The 13,166-nt window shown below is 45.8% G+C and overlaps 1 protein-coding gene across 1 annotated transcript in view; it reads left to right on the forward strand.

The window, feature by feature from the left end:
* The first annotated feature begins 449 nt into the window (after window positions 1–449).
* LOC106560798 (potassium/sodium hyperpolarization-activated cyclic nucleotide-gated channel 1) overlaps window positions 450–13,166 on the forward strand; it is a 107,625-nt gene continuing 94,908 nt past the window's right edge. The window contains exon 1 of the mRNA XM_045688076.1: window positions 450–1,455. Within this exon, the coding sequence (XP_045544032.1) occupies window positions 1,303–1,455 (153 nt within the window). The 5' untranslated portion in view covers window positions 450–1,302. The remainder of the gene's footprint in view (window positions 1,456–13,166) is intronic.

Consider the following 13,166-nt stretch of genomic DNA (forward strand, 5'->3'; position numbering starts at 1 on the left):
ATTGTGGGTGTAGCGAAATGCTTGTGTTCCTAGCTCCAACAGCTAAGTTAAGTATAGCTATAAGAAATCTAAGATGTGTCAAATAAATGATATCTAGCTCAGGGCTCCCGCTATGCATTTGGTTTGCTAACTTGATAGCTAAAGTAATTGGCTAGATGTCAAGATCAAGCTCCTTGGTTACAGCAGAGACATTAAATCCCCTCCTGGAACAACATCCCTGTTGCCTAAATTGTTTTGTGTGTCAAAAAAACACACCAGCGGTAATACCGTATATCCCGTTATGGTACAGAAACAGTATGACGGTATGATAATCTGGATACCGCCAAACCCTAACACACACACACACACACACACACACACACACACACACACACACACACACACACACACACACACACACACACACACACACACACACACACACACACACGTCTTTGTGTGGGATTGTTTATTGTAGTGCTAGTGCATGTTCCCCGTGAGCGCACAACAGGTTATTTTTGTGCCCATTTATCTTGTTGTTCTGGATGCCATTGGTTTTGCTTAATTAATCTCTGGTTATTACCCAGTTCTGCTCTCCTGCGCCTCACTTCTCTGCCGCTGATTACGCACCCCGCTACGTAGTGTGGATGGGGGTTCAACTGTAACAAAAAAAATGTTTTTAAAGGAAAATGCTTTACGTGTTAATTTAATAACACATGTCTGACTGGAAGTGTTAAACTGGAAGTGTTAGAAATCGTGAACTCAACATTACTGTTAACTTTAAATAAACAGTTGTTTGATCATTACAAGCTTTGAAATGTGCTATTATTGTGGCTAGTGCATTGGCTTGGCTATGCCCTCTTCTGAACTTATTCCCCCTGCGTACAGCAACCTTATATTTTTTGCCATTTCACTGTGGTCTGTTTGCTTTGGACGATGTCCATGACAAATAATGAATACCCCAACATATGTTAATTACAGTTTTACACCGTATTGTACAGTAATTGAAATTCTTCTGTGGCCAAAAAGGCTGCGGCTCTCCTCTCTACTACTGCTTTAAAATTAGATTTTTGGATAGTTGTAGTATGCTTGCGCTCTATCCACAATTTGAAGTATTTTCTGGACTGTTCAAAGGGTGCTCAGTCTTTGGAATGTAAAACTGAAATACTGAGCTTCAGGTTAGTAACTTAATTCCTTTCAATAATTGTTAATAATGTCGCGTTTCAGAGCAATAATCTTTGTCCGAGAACTATTAATATTTGAATCATTGTATCTTAACATATTTTTCCCCCCTTCTCTTTTCTCTGTCTCCAGATCTTCCATATGACCTACGACCTGGCCAGTGCTGTGGTAAGAATATTTAATCTGATAGGGATGATGCTACTGCTCTGCCACTGGGATGGTTGTCTACAGTTCCTGGTTCCCCTCCTACAAGATTTCCCCCAAGATTGCTGGGTGTCGCTAAATGGTATGGTTGTAAGTATTATACCCTACATCTTGTTTGTTTCTTTCATAGTTGGAAATGTTAAAACATTGGTACAAGTTGGAATTCCTTTAAAAAGGTAGGTAGCATAAAAGGTAACCACATATAACATATGGATTTGCATTAGTATACACATCAAAAGTCCCAAATGCAAACCTCTGTTCTATTTTTTGAGTTATTACATTACATTTTTAACATATTACATTATGTTACTTAACGATGAAAGCTCCTTAAATCTCTTAATCAATCAGAGACGATTACTGCTGTCAGGCAGCACTGTCGTAAAAAAAATGTTGGCTCTTAGATGGCAATCACCTCACTCTCTCACAATTTGTTACTATTAGAAGTTATAACTTTAGAATTATCGACAGCGAGAAGGTGCAAGTCAAGGAATAATTGAGGCCTGGACAAATATACTTGACTCTGTAAAGAATAAGTTAGGTATGACACTACAAGCTTTGCACACCTGTATTTGGAGAGTTTCTCCCATTCTTCTCTGCAGATCCTCTCAAGCTCTGTCTGGTTGGACGGGGAGCGTCGCTGCACAGCTATTTTCAGGTCTCAGCCAGAGCCAGACTCAAGGGCATTCAGAGACTTGTCCCGAAGCCACTCCTGCATTGTCTTGGCTGTTTGCTTACGGTCGTTGTCCTGTTGGAAGTTGAACCTTTGCCCCAGTCTGATGTCCTGAACACTCTGGATTTTATCAAGGATCTCTCCATACTTTGCTCCGTTCATCTTTCCCTCGATCCTGACTAGTCTCCCAGTCCCTGTCGCTGAAAAACATCCCCACTGTCTTGTTCTGACCAGTAAAGGGGTTATTTGTTATTGTAGTTTGGTCAGGACGTGGCAGGGTGGTATTTGTGTTATGTGGTTCGGGATGTCTGTTTATGTAGAGGGGTGTTTGGTTAGTGTTTTCCGGGGTTTTTGGGCTATGTTCTATGTTAGTATATTTCTATGTTCTAGTCTAGTCTTTTAGTTGTATGTTTAGTTTATTGATTTGGCCTTCAATTGGAGGCAGCTGTTCCTCGTTGCCTCTGACTTCCCACCAACAACGGACCAAGCAGCGGGGAAAGGAGCAACAGAGGAATTATGTAGGCTTCCAGTGCGTCAGCCCAGTCCAACTCGTTCTGTTCCTGCTCCCCGCACTAGCCTTGGGGTGCGTGTCTCCAGTCTGGTACCTCCACTACCAGCCCCACGCATCAGGCTTTCAGTGCGCAGTCCCCGTCCAGAGCTTCCGACGACAGTACCCCGTCCAGAGCTTCCGACGACAGTACCCCGTCCAGAGTGTCCGGAAACAGTGCCCCGTCCAGAGTGTCCGGCGACAGTGCCCCATCTAGAGACGCACCACAGTCCGGAACCGAGTGAGACGGCCCGCAGTCCGGAACCGAGTGAGACGGCCCACAGTCCGGAACCGAGTGAGACGGCCTACAGTCCGGAACCGAGTGAGACGGCATACAGTCCGGAATCGGGCGCAGCCAGAGTCGACCTACAGTCTGGAGCTTCCAGAATCGTCCGTCTGCCCGAGGTCTACAGCGAAGTGCATCAGCCCGAGGTCTACAGCGATGCGCTTCAGCCAGAGGCATTCAGCGGGGGTGGACAGGTTAGGTGGGGGACTAAGGCCAGAGCCTGAGCCACCTCCACAGTAGGAGGATTGGGGAAGGGGTGGTGTAGCACGGGAACCGTTGGTGACGGCAGCCACCCTCCCTTCCCTCCCTTTAGTTTGGGGGTTTATTTTGTGTTTATTTTTTGTGTGAGGTGCATCCGGGGTCTGCACCTTTGGGGGGGGTACTGTCACGTTCTGACCAGTAAAGGGGTTATTTGTTATTGTAGTTTGGTCAGGACGTGGCAGGAGGGTATTTGTTTTATGTGTTTCGGGGTGTGTGTTTATGTAGTGTTTTCCAGGGGTTTTGGGCTATGTTCTATGTTAGTATATTTCTATGTTCTAGTCTAATCTTTTAGTTGTATGTTTAGTTTATTGATTTGGCCTTCAATTGGAGGCAGCTGTTCCTCGTTGCCTTTGATTGAAGGTCCTATATAGAGGGGTGTGTTTTGTTTGGGTTTTGTGGGAAGTTGTGGTTGCATAGCTGTGTTTAGCCTGTAATCCTGTTCGTTCAATCGTTTTCTTGTTTTGTTTGTTTACGTGTTCAATAAAGTTAAGATGAGCACTCAACCCGCTGCATTTTGGTCCACTACCTACGACGACCGTTACACCCACAGCATGATGCTGCCACCACCATGCTTCACTGTAGGGATGGTATTGGCGATGTGATGTGTGGTGCCTGGTTTCCTACAGATGTGACGCTTGGCATTCAGGCAAAGAGTTCAATCTTGATTTCATCAGACCAGAGAATCTTGTTTCTCATGGTCTGAGAGGTGCCTTTTGGCTAACTCCAAGCGGGCTGTCATGTGCTTTTTAATGAGGAGTGGCTTCCATCTGGCCAATCTACAATAAAGGCCTGATTGGTGGAGTGCTGCTGAGATGGTTGTCCTTCTGGAAGTTTCTCACCTCTCCACAGAGGAACTCTGGAGCTCTGTCAAAGTGACCATCAGGTTTTGGTCACCTTCGTGACCAAGGCCCTTTCCCCGATTGCTCAGTTTGGCCTGGCGACCAGTTCTAGGAACAGTCTTGGTGGTTCCAAACTTCTTCCATTTAACAATGATGGAGTCCACTGTCTTGGGGACCTTCAAAGCTGCACACATAACAATTATTTTAAGAATTATAGATACAGACCTCCTCTATGCACTCGATATGTCCGATTTTAAAATAGCTTTTGGTGAAAGCACATTTTGCAATATTCTAAGTACATAGCCCAGGCATCACGGGCTCGCTATTTAGACACCCGGCAAGTTTAGCACTCACCATAATCATATTTACTATTATAAAAATGTCATTACCTTTTGTTGTCTTCGTCAGAATACACACCCAGGACAGCTACTTCAATAACAAATGTTGGTTTGGTCCAAAATAATCCATCGTTATATCCGAATAGCGGCGTTTTGTTCGATGCGTTCCAGACACTATCCGAAATAGTAAAGAAGTGTCGCGCGCATGGCGCAATTCGTGACAATAAAATTCTAAGTATTCCATGACCGTACTTCGAAGCATGTCAACCGCTGTTTAAAATCAATTTTTACGACTTTTTTCTCGTAGAAAAGCGATAATATTCCGACAGGGAATCTCCTTTTCGGCAAACAGAGGAAAAAATCCCAAAGGCGGGGGCGGTCGGGGTCACGCGCATAAGCTAGTGTCTCTTGATGGGCCACTTGAGAAAGGCGATAATGTGTTTCAGCCTGGGGCTGGAATGACGACATTCTGTTTTTTCCCGGGCTCTGAGCGCCTATGGACGACGTGGGAAGTGTCACGTTAGAGCAGAGATCCTTAGTAAATGATAGAGATGGAAAAGAAGTTCAACAAATGGTCAGACAGGCCACTCCCTGTAAAGGAATCTCTCAGGTTTTGACCTGCCATTTGAGTTCTGTTATACTCACAGACACCATTCAAACAGTTTTAGAAAATTTAGGGTGTTTTCTATCCATATGTAATAAGTATATGCATATTCTAGTTACTGAGTAGGAGTGGTAACCAGATTAAATCGGGTATGTTTTTTATCCAGCCGTGTCAATGCTGCCCCCCTAGCCCTAACAGGTTAAAATGGTGTAAAATAGTTATATGTTTGAGAAATTGAAGTAATAGCATTTTTAAGGTATTTGAATATCGCGCCACGGGATTAGACTGGCTGTTGCGTAGGTGGGACGATTTGGTGCCACCTACCCTAGAGAGGTTAACTTGAATGTGGTGGTAGAGTGCTTTTGGTCTGAAAAGTTGCGCTTTCAACACAGTCCAATCACCGTTGCTTGCTGTCGCTAAGCCGACAATGTCATGGGCTTTGCTTATCTGATCTGCTGGATCTTCGTTGCGTCGTTACCCGCGGCGATCTTGTTGTATCTCCTACCCGTGTTGAGCAGGCGAGTTCTCACTGTAGCTCTCTTCACGACAACAGACACAGGTTGATTCCTTGAAACGGGCGTTTATTGCATTGCACGTCTTTTTCTCCGATGCATCCACGTCACGCCGTGAGAACTCGTTGGCTGCTTGTTCTGAAAAGAGGTTATTGAATCCTTAAAGTCCCTTGAAAGTCCCTTATTGATTTGGCCTTCAATTGGAGGCAGCTGTTCCTCGTTGCCTCTGACTTCCCACCAACAACGGACCAAGCAGCGGGGAAAGGAGCAACAGAGGAATTATGTAGGCTTCCAGTGCGTCAGCCCAGTCCAACTCGTTCTGTTCCTGCTCCCCGCACTAGCCTTGGGGTGCGTGTCTCCAGTCTGGTACCTCCACTACCAGCCCCACGCATCAGGCTTTCAGTGCGCAGTCCCCGTCCAGAGCTTCCGACGACAGTACCCCGTCCAGAGCTTCCGACGACAGTACCCCGTCCAGAGTGTCCGGAAACAGTGCCCCGTCCAGAGTGTCCGGCGACAGTGCCCCATCTAGAGACGCACCACAGTCCGGAACCGAGTGAGACGGCCCGCAGTCCGGAACCGAGTGAGACGGCCCACAGTCCGGAACCGAGTGAGACGGCCTACAGTCCGGAACCGAGTGAGACGGCATACAGTCCGGAATCGGCGCAGCCAGAGTCGACCTACAGTCTGGAGCTTCCAGAATCGTCCGTCTGCCCGAGGTCTACAGCGAAGTGCATCAGCCCGAGGTCTACAGCGATGCGCTTCAGCCAGAGGCATTCAGCGGGGGTGGACAGGTTAGGTGGGGGACTAAGGCCAGAGCCTGAGCCACCTCCACAGTAGGAGGATTGGGGAAGGGGTGGTGTAGCACGGGAACCGTTGGTGACGGCAGCCACCCTCCCTTCCCTCCCTTTAGTTTGGGGGGTTTATTTTGTGTTTATTTTTTTGTGTGAGGTGCATCCGGGGTCTGCACCTTTGGGGGGGGGGTACTGTCACGTTCTGACCAGTAAAGGGGTTATTTGTTATTGTAGTTTGGTCAGGACGTGGCAGGAGGGTATTTGTTTTATGTGTTTCGGGGTGTGTGTTTATGTAGTGTTTTCCAGGGGTTTTGGGCTATGTTCTATGTTAGTATATTTCTATGTTCTAGTCTAATCTTTTAGTTGTATGTTTAGTTTATTGATTTGGCCTTCAATTGGAGGCAGCTGTTCCTCGTTGCCTTTGATTGAAGGTCCTATATAGAGGGGTGTGTTTTGTTTGGGTTTTGTGGGAAGTTGTGGTTGCATAGCTGTGTTTAGCCTGTAATCCTGTTCGTTCAATCGTTTTCTTGTTTTGTTTGTTTACGTGTTCAATAAAGTTAAGATGAGCACTCAACCCGCTGCATTTTGGTCCACTACCTACGACGACCGTTACACCCACAGCATGATGCTGCCACCACCATGCTTCACTGTAGGGATGGTATTGGCGATGTGATGTGTGGTGCCTGGTTTCCTACAGATGTGACGCTTGGCATTCAGGCAAAGAGTTCAATCTTGATTTCATCAGACCAGAGAATCTTGTTTCTCATGGTCTGAGAGGTGCCTTTGGCTAACTCCAAGCGGGCTGTCATGTGCTTTTTAATGAGGAGTGGCTTCCATCTGGCCAATCTACAATAAAGGCCTGATTGGTGGAGTGCTGCTGAGATGGTTGTCCTTCTGGAAGTTTCTCACCTCTCCACAGAGGAACTCTGGAGCTCTGTCAAAGTGACCATCAGGTTTTGGTCACCTTCGTGACCAAGGCCCTTTCCCCGATTGCTCAGTTTGGCCTGGCGACCAGTTCTAGGAACAGTCTTGGTGGTTCCAAACTTCTTCCATTTAACAATGATGGAGTCCACTGTCTTGGGGACCTTCAAAGCTGCACACATAACAATTATTTTAAGAATTATAGATACAGACCTCCTCTATGCACTCGATATGTCCGATTTTAAAATAGCTTTTTGGTGAAAGCACATTTTGCAATATTCTAAGTACATAGCCCAGGCATCACGGGCTCGCTATTTAGACACCCGGCAAGTTTAGCACTCACCATAATCATATTTACTATTATAAAAATGTCATTACCTTTTGTTGTCTTCGTCAGAATACACACCCAGGACAGCTACTTCAATAACAAATGTTGGTTTGGTCCAAAATAATCCATCGTTATATCCGAATAGCGGCGTTTTGTTCGTGCGTTCCAGACACTATCCGAAATAGTAAAGAAGTGTCGCGCGCATGGCGCAATTCGTGACAATAAAATTCTAAGTATTCCATGACCGTACTTCGAAGCATGTCAACCGCTGTTTAAAATCAATTTTTACGACTTTTTTTCTCGTAGAAAAGCGATAATATTCCGACAGGGAATCTCCTTTTCGGCAAACAGAGGAAAAAATCCCAAAGGCGGGGGCGGTCGGGGTCACGCGCATAAGCTAGTGTCTCTTGATGGGCCACTTGAGAAAGGCGATAATGTGTTTCAGCCTGGGGCTGGAATGACGACATTCTGTTTTTTCCCGGGCTCTGAGCGCCTATGGACGACGTGGGAAGTGTCACGTTAGAGCAGAGATCCTTAGTAAATGATAGAGATGGAAAAGAAGTTCAACAAATGGTCAGACAGGCCACTCCCTGTAAAGGAATCTCTCAGGTTTTGACCTGCCATTTGAGTTCTGTTATACTCACAGACACCATTCAAACAGTTTTAGAAAATTTAGGGTGTTTTCTATCCATATGTAATAAGTATATGCATATTCTAGTTACTGAGTAGGAGTGGTAACCAGATTAAATCGGGTATGTTTTTTATCCAGCCGTGTCAATGCTGCCCCCTAGCCCTAACAGGTTAAAATGGTGTAAAATAGTTATATGTTTGAGAAATTGAAGTAATAGCATTTTTAAGGTATTTGAATATCGCGCCACGGGATTAGACTGGCTGTTGCGTAGGTGGGACGATTTGGTGCCACCTACCCTAGAGAGGTTAACTTGAATGTGGTGGTAGAGTGCTTTTGGTCTGAAAAGTTGCGCTTTCAACACAGTCCAATCACCGTTGCTTGCTGTCGCTAAGCCGACAATGTCATGGGCTTTGCTTATCTGATCTGCTGGATCTTCGTTGCGTCGTTACCCGCGGCGATCTTGTTGTATCTCCTACCCGTGTTGAGCAGGCGAGTTCTCACTGTAGCTCTCTTCACGACAACAGACACAGGTTGATTCCTTGAAACGGGCGTTTATTGCATTGCACGTCTTTTTCTCCGATGCATCCACGTCACGCCGTGAGAACTCGTTGGCTGCTTGTTCTGAAAAGAGGTTATTGAATCCTTAAAGTCCCTTGAAAGTCCCTTTACTGTCTTTCTTAGCCTCTGCCAGCAACAATTATGACTCAGACTAAGATCTGCTTAAGTTAGATTGCACACAGTCAATAAAACAAATTCCGTAGCAGTAACACAACAGAGAACGTTAGTTCCGGGATGGAACATAAAAACACAAACAATGGCCTAACGTTAATTTACCTGTTACATCACATTTCAATTCTTATCTATACATCAATAAATCATTTATTTATTTACTACATCAAATAAACCTTGAATTATGTATTAATCATGCATCGTGAACACAGCATCTATGTAACAACACTTACAGCTTATGTGAGATACTTGTCATATGTGAATGTATCTGTTAAACCATGTGAAGAGATGGCGTGATTAATGGGGAACCAATTACTTGTCTCCACAATGTCTGTGCACAAGTGACTCCCTCCTTTTCCATTTTGTGGGGAGGTGTATGGCAGTGTCTGGAACCATGTATGTGTGTGTCCTCTCTTAGATCTTGCACTTATCCTGGGATAGTGTATGACCTAGAGGCTCACTCCCCTCAGTGAGCTTGTCCAGGAGTGGAGTCAAGAGGGGGTTTACTTGAGATGGGGGTATCTAGAGTTGTCAATTGATTTATGCCATTGGATGAGCTAATGGTTCTGTTCTATACCGTACCAGGGAGAGACGGTTCCAGTTTGGGGTAGGAGGACCAGACACTGGTCTATACAATGAACACTGTTGATATAGCAGTTGCTGTCTGCTATGTTTTATAGATATCTTTCATACAAAACTTAACCTTTGTGAACTGTTCCTAAGATCTGTGTTTCGTCATGTACGTTGAAGGGGTGCATCTTGGCTATAAAAGCTCTTTGTACTTTTGTGTAGTCACTTTTCAATGGTTCATTAGAGATAGCGCATCATTGAAAGTCAAGTGCTTTTGCAAAAGCATCTTAATTATTAAAGATGTAGTTTTAAGTATAACTCTGACTGGTGTGTGAAGGTTGTAACTCTCCTCATTTGGTAATGCAGAAATTAGCCACCACAATGGTCACTCTGACAGAGCTCAAGAGTTCCTCTGTGGAGATGGTAGAACCTTCCAGAAGGACAACCATCTCTGCTGCACTCCACCAATCAGGCCTTTATGGTAGAGTGGCCAGACGGAAGCCACTCCTCAGTAAAAAGGCACATGACATCCCGCTTGGAGATTGACAAAAGGCACATAAAGGAATCTCAGACCATGATAAAGAAGATTCTCTGGTCTGATGAAACCAAGATTGAACACTTTGGCCTGAATGCCAAGCGTCATGTCTGGAGGAAACCTGGCACCATCCCTAGGGTGAAGCATGCGGGTGGCAGCATCATGCTGTGGGGATGTTTTTCAGTGACAGGGACTCGAAAACTAGTCAGGATCGAGGGAAAGATGAACGGCGCAAAGTATGCGAGATCCTTGATGAAAACTTGCTCCAGAGAGCTCAGGACCTGAGACTGGGGCGAAAGACAACGACTCTAAGAACATAGCCAAGAGAACTCATAGTTGGCTTTGGGACAAGTCTCTGAATGTCCTTGAGTGGTCCAGTCAGAACCCAGACTTGAACCTGATCAAACATCTCTGGAAAGACCTGAAAATAGCTATGCAGCGACGCTCCCCATCCAACCTGACATAGCTTGAAAGAATTTTAGAAACTCCCCAAATACAGGTGTGCCAAGCTTGTAGTGTCATACCCAAGAAGACGTGAGGCTGTAATCGCTGCCAAAGGTGCTTCAGCAAATTACTGAGTAATATATATATATTTTTTTATATACATTTGCAAAAAATTCTAAAAAACGGTTTTATGCTTTGTCATTATGGAATACTGTGGTTAGATTGATGAGGGGAAAAAACTATTTAATCCATTTTAGGTATAAGGCTGTAACGTAACAGAATTTTGAAAAAGTCAAGGGGTCTGAATACTTTCCGAATGCACTGTATAGGAAAATAAAAATAAGCCTTCAAACTTTTTTTTTCAAGGCAAATCCATCTTATTCAAACTGTATGCCTATTTGACCCCTTTGTTTTTTTGGCTGCAATCACACAACCAAAACCTGAACCCAGTGAACTGTTACATTACTCATCTTAATAAATGTCACAAATGTCACAAGCCTCCAGGTCAGGATATTCTGTACAACTCCTGATCTGCTAACCCACTTCCTAGTGGCATAAATTCCATCCTCCTGCAAGCCACTAGTCTTGAAGACTTCAATGTCGATTTTATAAAAGAAATAAAACATAAAAAAAGAGAGCAGAGTCTTATAATATGGCTAGCAAGCCACCAAACAGGCCCCTACATCTGTGACTACGTCCAAAATGGCACCCTATTCCCTATATAGTATATTACTTTTGACCAGAGCCCTTTAGGCCTCTATAGGCACTACAAAGGGAATAGGGTGCCATCTGGGATGCACACTATGACTCCCGGCAAGGCACATAAGCTCAATTTGGAAAGACGGATGTGACAGCTCCCTGATACAGTCTCTTGTAGTTGCTCTTCCCGAGTGTCTGACTCCTCCAATTGTCTCTCCTGTTCCTCTCTTTTTGTGAACTAAAAGTGCTGAGGAAGTACTCCAGCAGAACACTTCATAGAAAGAACTACTCATGCACCTCTAGAACACTGTCACTCTCAAACCCCACTGTCTCAAACACTGTTGTACTAAATATAACATTTGTTCTATGTTCTGTCTTTTATTGGTGTTTTCTAGAATGCTTCCTCCTGTGCTCTGTCTTTAACTGGTGTTGATGCATCACCTGTGTCACATTTTATGTTCTTTCTTTTCCTGCTGTTCCACCTCCAGTGTGTGCTACATTTTACATTTTACATTTTAGTCATTTAGCAGACGCTCTTATCCAGAGCGACTTACAAATTGGTGCATTCACCTATAATATCCAGTGGAACAACCACTTTACAATAGTGCATCTAAATCTTTTAAGGGGGGGGTTAGAAGGATTACTTTATCCTATCCCAGGTATTCCTTGAAGAGGTGGGGTTTCAGGTGTCTCCGGAAGGTGGTGATTGACTCCGCTGTCCTGGCGTCGTGAGGGAGCTTGTTCCACCATTGGGGTGCCAGAGCAGCGAACAGTTTTGACTGGGCTGAGCGGGAACTGTGCTTCCTCAGAGGTAGGGAGGCGAGCAGGCCAGAGGTGGATGAACGGAGTGCCCTTGTTTGGGTGTAGGGCCTGATCAGAGCCTGAAGGTACGGAGGTGCCGTTCCCCTCACAGCTCCGTAGGCAAGCACCATGGTCTTGTAGCGGATGCGAGCTTCGACTGGAAGCCAGTGGAGAGAGCGGAGGAGCGGGGTGACGTGAGAGAACTTGGGAAGGTTGAACACCAGACGGGCTGCGGCGTTCTGGATGAGTTGTAGGGGTTTAATGGCACAGGCAGGGAGCCCAGCCAACAGCGAGTTGCAATAATCCAGACGGGAGATGACAAGTGCCTGGATTAGGACCTGCGCCGCTTCCTGTGTGAGGCAGGGTCGTACTCTGCGAATGTTGTAGAGCATGAACCTACAGGATCGGGTCACCGCCTTGATGTTGGTGGAGAACGACAGGGTGTTGTCCAGGGTCACGCCAAGGCTCTTAGCACTCTGGGAGGAGGACACAAGGGAGTTGTCAACCGTGATGGCGAGATCATGGAACGGGCAGTCCTTCCCCGGGAGGAAGAGCAGCTCCGTCTTGCCGAGGTTCAGCTTGAGGTGGTGATCCGTCATCCACACTGATATGTCTGCCAGACATGCAGAGATGCGATTCGCCACCCGGTTGTCAGAATGGGGAAAGGAGAAGATGAATTGTGTGTCATCTGCATAGCAATGATATGAGAGACCATGTGAGGATATGACAGAGCCAAGTGACTTGGTGTATAGCGAGAATAGGATTGGGCCAAGAACAGAGCCCTGGGGGACACCAGTGGTGAGAGCACGTGGTGCGGAGACAGATTCTCGCCACGCCACCTGGTAGGAGCGACCTGTCAGGTAGGACGCAATCCAAGCGTGCGCGGTGCCGGAGATGCCCAGCTCGGAGAGGGTGGAGAGGAGGATCTGATGGTTCACGGTATCAAAGGCAGCAGATAGGTCTAGAAGGATGAGAGCAGAGGAGAGAGAGTTAGCTTTAGCAGTGCGGAGAGCCTCCGTGACACAGAGAAGAGCAGTCTCAGTTGAATGCCCAGTCTTGAAACCTGACTGATTAGGATCAAGAAGGTAATTCTGAGAGAGATAGCAAGAGAGCTGGCCAAGGACGGCGCGTTCAAGAGTTTTGGAGAGAAAGGAAAGAAGGGATACTGGTCTGTAGTTGTTGACATCGGAGGGATCGAGTGTAGGTTTTTTCAGAAGGGGTGCAACTCTCGCTCTCTTGAAGACGGAAGGGACGTAGCCAGCGGTCAAGGATGCGTTGATGAGCGAGGTGAGGTA

This window comes from Salmo salar, chromosome ssa01 (assembly GCF_905237065.1).
Source record: "Salmo salar chromosome ssa01, Ssal_v3.1, whole genome shotgun sequence".
NCBI lineage: Eukaryota > Metazoa > Chordata > Actinopteri > Salmoniformes > Salmonidae > Salmo > Salmo salar.